The sequence below is a fragment of the Cuculus canorus genome, chromosome 4 (assembly GCF_017976375.1).
Source record: "Cuculus canorus isolate bCucCan1 chromosome 4, bCucCan1.pri, whole genome shotgun sequence".
NCBI lineage: Eukaryota > Metazoa > Chordata > Aves > Cuculiformes > Cuculidae > Cuculus > Cuculus canorus.
The window spans coordinates 56,687,174-56,699,782 of record NC_071404.1 but is presented as its reverse complement, the minus strand read 5'-3'; the positions used below and the strand labels follow the sequence as shown (position 1 = coordinate 56,699,782).

The window sequence follows — 12,609 nt, the reverse complement described above, 5'->3', positions numbered from 1 at the left end:
AAGTAAATCCCCCATGCAGTGAACAACATCTGCTTCTACTCCTGGCAATTTGTGGGGTCACTCATTTATGGTCAGTAATCAATACAGGTTTAAATGAGAATTGAGGACTCAATTGTAATGGCATTTTCTTATAGAAATAATGACCTCAGCCTTTTTGCGTGGGTTAGTGGGAAAGTACAGATGGATTTAAAACTGGATAGAACAAACAACCTTCTCTCCACTCTAACAGAAGATCAGCATTACTTATTTTAATTTAAACAACTCAATTAAAGAATCAAAGCTGATAGTCTGGCATGGGCTTCACTGTTAGTCCAAATGAGGATCACAAGAAGAATGACAATATCAGAAGCCATAAATCAATGAGAAATATAAGACTTAAATAAATCGTTAATTAGAAAAATTATTTATGAGCTTTGGTCTAAATGACTTCTAATACTGAAGGAACAACATGGGAAGTCAAGATTTGTGATCCAACAAATAGACATTCTGAGAAAAACAATGGAAAATCTATGAGGGCCCAGCCTCTGGTACTGCTGACCTGCTGTTATCAGTCCACCCTGTAGCACAGACAGGCTCCTAACTGTACACTGTTGCGACAAAATCATCAGGCTTTTACATAAACAAAAGTTTGAATGTAAAGCATAGGTGTAAAGCGTATAGTTCCATTTATCACTGGAGATCAGTGTACAAAATAACAACGTACTATATTGGTTTCCCCGATTCAGTTGCCATTGAAACACAATCAGATTTACATGGTAAACTCAGGTGATGTTCTGAAAGGAGGAGGTAAAAATCTGTTGTTAAAGCCTCAGGTTGGCCTGATAGGTACATGTATGAATAGCAAATAAAAGGTTTGCACAGCATGGTAAATTGTGTTCAAAATGTTGGTGGTTTTTTTCACCATTGCATTGCCTTAACTTGTTTGTAGCTAATATTTTTACATTTTACTTTTGAGTTCATGAAACTGACTTCTTTGGAGGTCTTAGAAGAGGCCATTTCTGAAACACTGATTACATTCCCAGCTTCACTAGTTCAAACTGCACAAATCAGATACAGAGTCCAGATAGCCCAAGCTAATGGATGCCCAACTGCACAACTGTGTTTTTGCTTGTTTTGTAACCACAGATGAAATCTGATAATGTATCCACTGTTGTTCAGATCTGGGTCTTTATTTAGCTCATCAGTAGAAACTACAAATAATGCGCTGGACCACATTCATCTTTCTAGGAAGTGGATACACATTCACTTTGCACTAAGATTAATAATTAGCATGACATACACTCTCTGGCAGCTTACATCTTCACTTATCTCATTACTGACTTGTGTTCTGAAATTCCTATGGAAATGGTGCATGTTTTTCTCAAACTTCTTCTGGCTTTATTTTAGCTCATGATGTTCCTTTGCTGATGACACAAATACTTCCCCTGTTTTTCTACAAGACACTTTAAAATGAACATGACTTCACTGCAGCAAACTGAACTGTGAGAACTAGTAACTAGACTATTACTGAGATCAACCCTCCCATCATGACATTTAAGAACATCTTAAACTGTATGAATACAATTTTAAAACATCCTGACATAATAGCAGCTGTTAAAACCAAAATGCTTTAATGCTCTGTTTTCCACCAATGCACAGAGTCCTGTAGAAGAAAAGTAACCGTGACAGTGAATTGATAAAATGAAAAATATAAGTATTAATAATCACCTAGTTTTGGAAGAGAATAGTTCATATCAAAGTACTCTTCAAAGAAGTCGAATATGAATTTTGTTATGTTTGCTGCATATTCTGCCGTTTTTAATTGCTGTGGCTGGGCATAAACTCTCAGCTGTAAAATACAGAGAGACAGAGCAGTTAAAAGAAATTAGAAGTTGGCATGGATTTCTGGGTGTCCAGTTTTCCTAAATGATCTCTCATCAGATATTTCTTCATCAAGGTACAGTCTTCCTTTCTCTAGACTTTTACTCTTTCCTGTAAGGTCTGGGATTCCTGAGAGCTGGCCTTAGCAGCAAAGAAGGTGTTCAGTAACTCCACTCTCTCTCTATCCTCCGTCACGAGGGCACCCACTCCATTCAGCTGTGGGCCCACATTTTCCCTAGTCTTCCTTTTACTAATGACATACTTGAAGAAGCCTTTCTTGTTGTCCCCTGCCAGATTTAATTCCAAGTGGGCCTTAACCCTTCCTCGTTGCATCCCTACATACTCTGATAGGGTTCCTATATGTCTCCCAGGTGCTCAGTCCTTTTTCTAAGAAGTCCTGTAAATTTCCTTCTTCCATCTGAGCTCTTCCAGAGGCTCATCCATGCAGGTCTCCTGCCTCTTTGGTTGATTTCTTACTCTTATGTATGCTCCAATCTTGAACTTGCAGGAAGAGATGCTTGAATATTGACCAGCTCCCTTGGACCTCCCCACGTTCTAGAGAAAACCCATGGGATTCCTCCAAGCAGATCTAAAGTTAGCTCTCGTGAAGTCTGAGGCTGTAATCCTGCTTATTGTCCTGCTTAATGCAGGATCCTAAACTCCACCATTTCATGGTCACTGCAGCCAAGGTTGCCAGCAAATTTCACATCACTAACCAGACCTACATAAGAAAGATCAGGTTAGCATAATCTATGCACTCTTTCCACATGCTTAAATTGTCAGACTGTCAAGACCCATGTCCAGAAACTCACAATGGCCAAGCTTGGTGCAAGGTCTTGGTGCATACCAGCCCTTCTTTTCATAATATCAGGTTTTCTCAAGAAAAAAGTCTGGGCAAACGCAACCAAAGGGAACCCACTAGTTTTGAGAAGTTCATTGATCTGAACTGACCCCATCAGACCAATCTTCAGGAGCATATTTGTCTTAAAATGTCTCCAAAGCCAATTACATCTTATTTTCTTCAATTTCTTCCTACTTTTCCTGGTTACTATAATCATAATTTCCTCTTGTCTTTGTAGGTATGAGAATCTCAAACCTTTTGAAGATAATGTCTTTACCAGATGTGTAACACTTCCTGGACGTACTGGCCCATGCAGGTTGAATGACTGTTTGCCCAAGACTTCAGACCATACAGCCACCTAGTCACAGCTGTGGTGCTTGCTGGGCTGCCGTGCCTCTGGAAATCCCAGAAAAAAATCAGCTCTATTTTTCCCCATGTGGCAGGTCTAGGAAAACTGTCATGCTTGGTAGTACTGTGTGCGATGAGTGATCCTCTTGCACATCTGAGCGTGCCTTTTTGTTCCCTGAGTGCAAAAAGTGGTGCAAAACTTCCAACATGGAAAGTAAGAAATCTTCATATGGAATGAAGTTTGGCTTTGAGAAGACTGATCCATCTCATTTTGCAGGCTCTACATCCCTTATGAATGGGCCGCATTCCTCTGGTTGCATTGGTGTTGCTTGTTTACTCCTCAGTCCTGCCTTCGGCCAGGAATTCAGGATCCAAACTGAGCAAAGGAGCTGGCCCACTTTAGGAGCCCTCTTGGAACCTGACAACACATTGATTTCAATACCATGAAATTACACTTCTTTTAATGAGAGGGAAGGATTGGAAAGTGGTCAAAAATAAAGCTAGAATGAAAAAACAAAACCAAAAAAGCTCATGAAATTCAATCGGGAATCCATTCCAGCCAGAGGATTTCCCTCAGGGTCAGTTTGCAATTACAGTCTGCAATTTCCACTTCAGTAAGCTCTTTACCCAATTTAGCAGCCTTCGTTCCCCTAGCTGATCCATATTAATGGTTTCCAAAACCTTCAGCATGCACTAGAACTGACTTTGTGTTTCATTTGTATAATCTCCTTTGTGATTCTCCAAACCAGACATTTGGTACCTGACAGGTAATCAGCTCAGGAGTATAATTTCTGACTTTAGGCATCATTTCCCACCATCGATTCCGTTAATGGCTTTGTCAGGACAGTGGTTTTCGGAGTGAATGGTAGAGTTTTTAAATATTTACTATGTCATGCGAGTTGAATGCTGTTTTTGTTGTTTATGAAAGCAATATATGGAGCAGAGGGATACATTCTATTGGATGAGGGACTTATTGCTAGCAATTTATACAGCAAATTGTGGAATGTTCTTCTCAGCAGCTGGTGAATGTAAATATCTTATTGCTCTGCTGGGCTTCAAAGTTTTTGGAAAGGAGCTGTTTGTTTAGGAGAAGGAGTTTCTAAATATCTGAGTAAAAGCTCTAAAGATAGCCCAGGGAAAAGACAATTTTTAGTAAAGAAGTTTATGTGGTTCACTTAATTAAAAACAATCTTATTCATATGCTTTTTACTGGTAAAAATCTGTCCATACTAAGATGGAAGGAATGGTTTATGATTTTAACCTCACTTAAAAACAAAGTTTTCTAGTGCAGCAGTTCCTCAAACAATTGTTTAGTGAACAGCATTAAAAAATATGTAATAATCAAGGCCTGAATTGGAAGTTGTTTCTTCAGGCAACCTCTGTACTGACACTAATACCGGTACTTGTACACACACACACTTTAATTACCATGTTTCAGTGAACACTCCTTTATATTTAAAAAAGTTACAACCAGTCAAGTACATTGTGGATTTTACTATTTTGCTTCAGGAAAAAAACCCAGATATTGTCCTTGGGGTCATATTCTGGAGCATGGTATGTATGAGCAGAGAACGTTAACTTTTGCTTCTAGACTATTTTGTTTCTTACCTCACTATGTTCTACAAAAGCTGCACAAATTCTGATTCTTAAAATAACTAAACTCTAGAGCATAGCTGTTGAGCCCAAATAACCAAAGTCCTATCCCTGATAGTGAATGGAGCAGCCATGCTGAAGAGCATCTGGTTAACAAAATCATGAGGCTGAGTGGCCTAAAATGTACTCCTGTTTTGCAAATTACTGAGCCAGTGAGCAGGGAGCAAGACCATACAATCCTGGGACCATCCTCTGTCTCAGATGAAGAAAAGATGTAAACTAATAAGTAATCACCAGTGGTTTGAGCATACCAGACTAGGTTTCAGCCAGATGAGGAATTTGTGTTGATGGGCAATTTGTATTTAGGATTTCAGGTTGTGATTGATCTTAATGTCTTGTGATCTCATGCCTGATCAGCTGCACCTTCAGGAGGTTCAAATCTAAGCAAGAACTGGATTGAACTGCCTGATGCATATAAATGAAGGAACAATTTTAATTTTATGCATTCAGGTTCAAACATTCTCACTTCATGAAGGCACCTACAAAATACCCAGCTGTTTAGGCAGTTACAATCACTAGTATACTTATTTACAAGGAACATAAACTAGGCATTTGCCTTTAGCCACTGCTGTAAACAAAGAATATTAGAGCCTATACATAATGGCACTTAGCATTGTATTCCTTTGTCTCCATGACTGTAAATAAGAAGACATGAAGCGCGTAGATTCACTCTTTTTAACCCACAGAAAACTGTGAAGTGTTTGTATCCATGGCCTGTGAATCTCTTGTACACCTTGAACTCTACATTCCCACAGTCTCTAGGCTTGAGACCAGAGGGCCAACCATATCCTTGGCTGCATCAAAAGAATCACAGAATCACAGAATCACAAGGTTGGAAAGGACCCATTGGATCATCGAGTCCAACCATTCCTAACACTCCCTAAACCATGTCCCTCAGCACTTCATCCATCCGTTCCTTAAACACCTCCAGGGAAGGCGACTCGACCACCTCCCTGGGCAGCTGTTCCAGTACCCAATGACTCTTACTGTGAAGAATTTTTTTCTGATATCCAACCTGAACCTCCCCTGATGGAGCTTCAGGCCATTCCCCCTTGTCCTGTCCCCTGTCACTTGGGAGAAGAGGTCAGCTCCCTCCTCTCCACAACCTCCTTTCAGGTAGTTGTAGAGAGTAATAAGGTCTCCCCTCAGCCTCCTCTTCTCCAGGCTAAACAACCCCAGCTCTCTCAGCCGCTCCTCATAAGACTTGTTCTCCAGCCCCCTCACCAGCTTTGTTGCTCTTCTCTGGACACGCTCCAGAGCCTCAACATCCTCCTTGTGGTGAGGGGTCCAGAACTGAACACAATATTCGAGGTGCGGTCTCACCAGTGCTGAGTACAGAGGGAGAATAACCTCCCTGGACCTGCTGGTGACCCAGCAGTCCAGCCTGTTCAGATCCCTTTGCAGAGCCTCCCTACCCTCCAGCAGATTGACACTTCCTCCCAGCTTAGTGTCATCTGCAAAGAAGTGTGGCCAGCAGGCTGGGAGAGGTGATTCTGCCTCTCTGCTCCTCTTTTGTGAGACACCATCTGCAGTACTGTGTCCAGTTCTGGAATTCTCAGCATAAGAAGGTTATGGAACTGTTTGAACCAATCCAGAGGAGGGCTACAAATGTGATCAGAGGGCTGGAGCACCTTCCATATGAAGACAGGCTGAGAGAATTGGGATTGTTCAGCCTGGAGAAGAGAAGGCTCCAAGGAGACCTTATAGGGACCTTCCAGTACCTGAAAGGGGCTACAAGAAAGCTGGGGAGGGACTTTTTACAAAGGCTTGTAGTGATAGGACTAAGAGCAATGGGTATAAACTGGAGAGGGGCAGATTTAGACTAGACATAAGGATGAGTTTTTTTGCTTCTGTGATTCTATGATTCTATGAGGTAGGAGAAACAGTTTGTTTTCCTGACCTTTGTGCCTATATGGAACGTACTGACCAGGATGCCACCAAGATGGAAGATGAGAAAGGGCTGCAAAACACTGTATGTAGTCAAAGGTCAGTGGGACCACTGTGAACACCCAATCTAATCTGCTACATAAAATAAGCTATAGGAAAAAGAGAAATGTGTTCCTGTTTGTATTATAAAAAGAGATGGTTCGTTTTATCAAAATGCAAATCACAGTATATTTGTCATCTGAACCATGTGCAGGCTGCAAGAGGACTTACAGGTTTTCCACTAGCGGACATTTTCTCCTCACACTGAAACTGGTGCACTGCAAAGCATACCAAGTAAGTGCTCATGGGAACAGACTTCTCAAATGTTGTCCGGTTCCACCCATTGCCCAGCTGTACAGTTTGCTGCAGAAATGAAAAAAATAATTACTTTGATTTTTGGAATTGCAAACATATGCAGAAGAAGGTTGCAACAAATAAATCACCTTTTCAGGTTCACCTCGTCTGGCATCCCATTGCTAATGGCATGAGAACAGACAGAATTCTTTTTGTGCAATAATGCAAGATACTAAAAGGGACTTGGTTTTTCTTCTCTAAATAAGTTTACCTGGTTCTAATTTTGTGTCAAGGATTTGAAATCATGCACATGCACAGGAATTTTGCCAACAGGAGTTTTCCAGTGTATGCTAGGGTGTTTTGTTCTTGAAATAATTGCATAAAATAACATCACTTTGGACAGGTAAGAGAAGAGAATGGATTCTCTCCTCTCTTAAATACATACATCATGTAACAGTCAGGGACTGCAGAGATGCTGCTCAGAACAAAGACCAGTCTAATGAATCTGTCCTGAATACAGATGCAAATTAGCACTGCTAATTGGTGGATTGATTAACTGTACAATAGGTTTAGTGTTGATCATAGTTTTTATTTTATAAATGAATTAAAAAATTCCTGATTTTCCCAAAGGTCCTTAACTCTCTGCCGAACCAAACCTGCAGCCTGTTGCATGTGATTCATCCTCTAAATATTTATTTTTGCTATTTGTTATCTGCTATTGCCTGTCGGATATTTTCTTGTTTCTGACTAGATGACTAACTTAAAAAGGACAAAAGAAAACAGCAGATAAGAAACACTAACCTTCTACTAGAGATGCAATACTTCATTATATTTGTTATAAGTACAACATTAATAAAGCACAATTGTTAAATGTTACAGGTAGTATGATTCCATTCTCAAAAATATCTTTTCACAGATATATTCATAACTGCCTTTTCACAGACATATTTGCAATCTGCTTTTCCATAATTTAAATCTATTTTCACTCTATTTTGTTATCTTTTGTTCCTTCAATGAAGTCAGAACTTCAGTGAAAAGAAAGGTGAAAAAATATTCACTGAAGTGAAAAATACAAATGAAGCATACATGTTTCTGATTTTGCCGAATTGATTTTGCCATGTTGATTATAAAGCTACACAGCTCCAAAGCTGCTACAGAATATGTAACACACAATGTGCCTTGCATTTACAAACTACTACATTTCCGTGTATTGAAATTATTTCCCAAAGATTTTTCACTACTAAGATCAGGGCTACTGACCTTGTGACCATGCCAGATGAAAGAAACCATGTTCTACTACCTGTTAATCAAGCCCAAGTAGGAGCCCAGTATAACCTACCTTTCCCTGCCTGTACTTGGATTTTAGCAAATTAATTAACAAGCAGTAGTTAGCTCTTTGAAAGCTTAGTTTTGTTTGCCCACACTAGAGGTAACACCTATGTGTAAATGTACAAAATAAATTCTATAACCCAGTAAATCAAAGTGCCTTGTGCTCTATCAGGTATCATAGAAGTATTTTTAATAACAATAGGTCAGACCTTTAAATTTGCAAACAGTCTGGGAGCCACCTGTACATCTGTATCACTTTGGTAACAGTTGTCTCAGTGCCATTGCTAGGGGATAGTTGAGGTTTGGGAGACTCTTAAAATAAAAGAGTACACGGTAAAGCAGGCCTTTATTTTCTGGGTGGGGGACTGATTGGGAAGTTGCAAATGTCAATAGCCTGGAGGCTGGAAACTGTTTTGTTTTGTTTGTTTTTTTTTTTTTTTTTAACTTGGCACTTCAGATAATATTACTTAGAAATTACACATCACAGTACATAGTCAGTTAAACTATTCATTAGAAACACTCTAGGCTGGAAGCTGTTCAATCTTCTTCCAGAGAACCCAGAGGTAGATAATTGATGCCATCAAATTTTGTGCAAAACTTGGAACTTGACCCACTATGTACAGAAACAGTTCATTAGGAAATTGCAGTCATAGTGGACTGACAAGTGTCCATGCCTGTGAATTGACAGATGGATTTCAGATCCTGTGTTCTTAAAAATAATAATCTTGGACTTTCTTGCTAGCAAGATCCTTTGCCATTAGAGTGTGATCAGCAGACTCTTGCTTTGGAATATTAAGAAGTTTCAGTGATTATTTTAGACTGCTGATTAGGGAAGCAGCTGTCTGCTAGAGTATTTCTTCTCAGAATCCACCTGGTTTGACTGAAGAACCTACCATTACCTACCTATTAATGGTTAGTAAGGGATGCTCATCTAGTGTCTGAAAAGAGAGGGCCAGCTACATAAAGACAGAAGAGATGTTTCCTTTGTGCTTTAGATTTGTCTCTGTTTTGCCATGTTGAGTGCTGACTGACCATGGGGAGCCCTAACCATCCAACCAGTCCTGTTTTATGCAATATTTATTAACCTTTAGCTTTAGAGTGTCTGCGTGGTAGAGTCTGAATATGCAACAACCTCACGATTTATGCTACCTTTCCAGTAGCTTTACAAAAACATTCAAAATAGGCAATACAGTTGGGAAATACATACCTGTACCGGCATGTTTGAAAGTGCTTGGTATGTGTCTTGATGGATGATAGATATATTGTAAGTTGCCTTTTTGTTTGGCTCGTCAAAGCAAGGAAATGATTTCCGTGCATCTGTTGGCTCATGATCAGTAGCTGCAATGCTCCTTAAACAAAAAACACATTGGCAAGGCTTCATTTTGTATCTTTTAAATTTTACCTGCATTTCTAAGCATAATTATTTAGCAATTTCACAAACTAAAGTGAACTACAAATATTTCATAAAAGTAGGTGACAGCAGAAATGCACAAACTGACATCGTGTAGGCATGTGTAACACGTATACATCGAAGTCTGTCATCAACATCCTGTAGATTTCAGAGCAATAGCTAAAGCCAATTGCTTATCATCAAATACTTTTAGGAGCCAGACAGTAAGATATAAATGATCCCTCATGAATGGTAAAAATTTTGCTTACTTTCCTGCTGAGCTTTTCCATTGATTTTTATGTGCCTAAAATAAATTGTGATGGTATAATCTGAAAGGAAACTAAGGTTCTGGTAAACAGATGTTTACTTAGGTCACTTCACGTGTTTCTTACCCGCAAGAGTACATCTTGGTACTGGAGTCTTGAATATCCTGAGAAGACACATTGGGATTGAACAAAGACCTCTAAAATATCATCCTACTCATGTGTTTCTTTTCCTGCAGTTACTACATACAGTTTTCTGCTGGTGCTGTTATGCTGTTATGCTCCCCTTACTCCGTTAATGAAACTGCTGAAGAAAGCTTGGTAAATCCAGGTAAACATTCTAGTACACAACTGATGCTATGCTAGCTATGTTGCGGGAGTTAGAAAGTCATCTCGGTTATGCAAAAGCAACTGAGGGAGCTAGACAATAGAGGTCACATAAAAAAATAAGGTGGATGTTGGAAACATTCATATCATGTTGCTTCTCACAGTAACACCGGGCTCCTCCATTAATGAGCCATACGGAGGAAGAGCATATTCTCCAATGATTGATGGCAAAAGGGATCACAGATGCTTCTTCAATTAATCTGGAATGTTGAGCATTTTCTGACAGCAGTTCTACAGCTGCTCCAACTATATTAAGGTAGTTTTTCTTTCTAAAGAGTAATTAAAAGTGTACATCGTAAATTATGGATATGCAGCAATCCTACAAGCTCACTTGACAATCAATTTTACAATGTTTCTGTTGCCTTTGGCATTTGCCTGGGATGCTTAAATACTAAAGCGGTGATTAGGAACTTGTAGCAGCAAGGGTCATTTACAAGCTTGATGGAGGTAATATGTCTGAGTTCTTACTGTTCATGTTTATTGGAATAGTAACTCAAAAGTTCATGGGCAGAAAGTATAATGAACATTAACCTTAACATAAGTCCAAGCTCAATAGAGTTTCCTTTTCTTGGTAAATTGTTTGATGTCACTTTATATTTTTTTTATAGGATTTGAAACCTGTTTCACAACTAAGTTAACTTCAAGTCCTCAGAGCAACACTTCGTAGCTATTGCTTAAAAAAATGGCTATATATTTTGACACATTTAGTTCCTACAGAGTGATAACATTGTGATATCTCTGTTGATTTATAAGGTGATAATCCATCTATCTTCATATACTTGTGGAGGCAAACAGACATCAGCAATGCAAAACCTTAGCACTACCTTTTCTATGGGGTAGATGATAGGAACTCCAGGCTATGGCATACATAGAAGTGGCATAACATGAAATGTTGTAATATCCTTTCAAACTGTATAATGTATTTTTTAGATAAGATTTTCTTCACTGCTTGGTGGCTTCTGCCCTTCTGCTTGCTGCTGTTCTCCAGACATCTAAATGTGAACTAGAGGTGACAGTTTTAAAAATCATGATAACAAGAAGTGAAGATATGGCTGAGACTGCATCCAGCTGTTCCCAAATTAAAGCAGTGTTTCATCTAGAACTATGATGAATTTCCTTTTCCTCCTTTCCCTCAAAGCACAGAGGGTTAGTCCAAAGCCCTCTCCTCTTGAGTTAATTAAAGCATTTTTCTCCTAGTCTTTCCACAAATGCAAATGCATTGCTTCTTCTGAGAAAATTTTCTCCTTGAGGAAGAAATCCAGGAGTGCTACTTCAGTACACTGAAGAATATGTTGCCTTTCCCTAATTAGTACAATCCTAAATGCAAGTCTCCCAGTTAGAGTTTCACCTAGCTGAGTATCTTTTTTTATAAGCCTTGTGTCCTTCTTTCATGGAGATTACAGAGAATTCCTATAAAAGAGAAGCCATACCTTGTCACTAATATTAATACAAAATCAAAACCAGCTTCTGTGACATGTTTGTATTATCTGTGATATTAAGGAGAAAACAAAAGAGGATTTTAGCACATTCCTTGAGAGAAACTAAAAGAACCCTACAATAGGCAAGGACTCCTGTTGTTTCCTTTCCCTAGTATCCGAAAATAACATAACTGTAATGTGTTTACACTCACTGCATCATGCAAGGTAAAGAAAGACTGTTATTCCCCTTTCATCAATGGGGAAATTAAATGCACAGAGAGAGGAATAGTTTTACCAAAAGACCAGTGCTTGCAGATGGATTCACGCACCCATAGGAAGATCTGGGCAGGTCTTTGTCTAAAATTTCCATTCTCAAAAGTTTCTGCTTCCTGCTCCCCATTGGAATGCACATATCAACTTAAATAGTTGTGTTGCCAAGGTATCTCAACATCCGCTTCTGGGCATTTCCAAAAGCACTTTTGTCCTGATGGGGATTGTGTGATCTGTCTGAACAGGATTCCCAAATGAGGTGGTTTTTTCCCTAAGCCTATCAAGGATATCAGACTTGCAGGCGTGTTCGGCACATGCCTACTGGTTTTCCACAAAATGTGGTGGGAGATTTAAATCTAATCGACAGCAGAGCCTGGACTTGTGCCCAGTTTGTAAACAAAAGGCGTTATAGCAATACTTTGGCAAACCTTTGCCCTCCCAGACAGACAGCTAGGGAGCAGCTAATATCATATCTAGGCATCCTTCACCAATAAAAATGAAGTAGCAGACTTCAACTTGGAAAGATGCTAAAAGGTTACACTTTAAAAATGCTGTGGCAATGTCGGATACTCAATGTATAAAACCAAAACGTCTTCCAAGTCAGAGCAATACTGAGGTGATATGTGGAGG

General features: G+C 39.3%; 1 protein-coding gene across 1 annotated transcript in view; it reads right to left on the bottom strand.

Annotated features, from left to right (window-relative positions):
• Positions 1 to 12,609, bottom strand: part of ENPEP (glutamyl aminopeptidase) — a 35,220-nt gene that overhangs the window by 20,641 nt on the left and 1,970 nt on the right. Inside the window, exons 2-4 of the mRNA XM_009565003.2 lie at positions 9,459 to 9,600; positions 6,860 to 6,991; positions 1,708 to 1,828 (exon numbers count right to left, since the gene is read on the bottom strand). Of these exons, the coding sequence (XP_009563298.2) occupies positions 1,708 to 1,828; positions 6,860 to 6,991; positions 9,459 to 9,600 (395 nt within the window). The remainder of the gene's footprint in view (positions 1 to 1,707; positions 1,829 to 6,859; positions 6,992 to 9,458; positions 9,601 to 12,609) is intronic.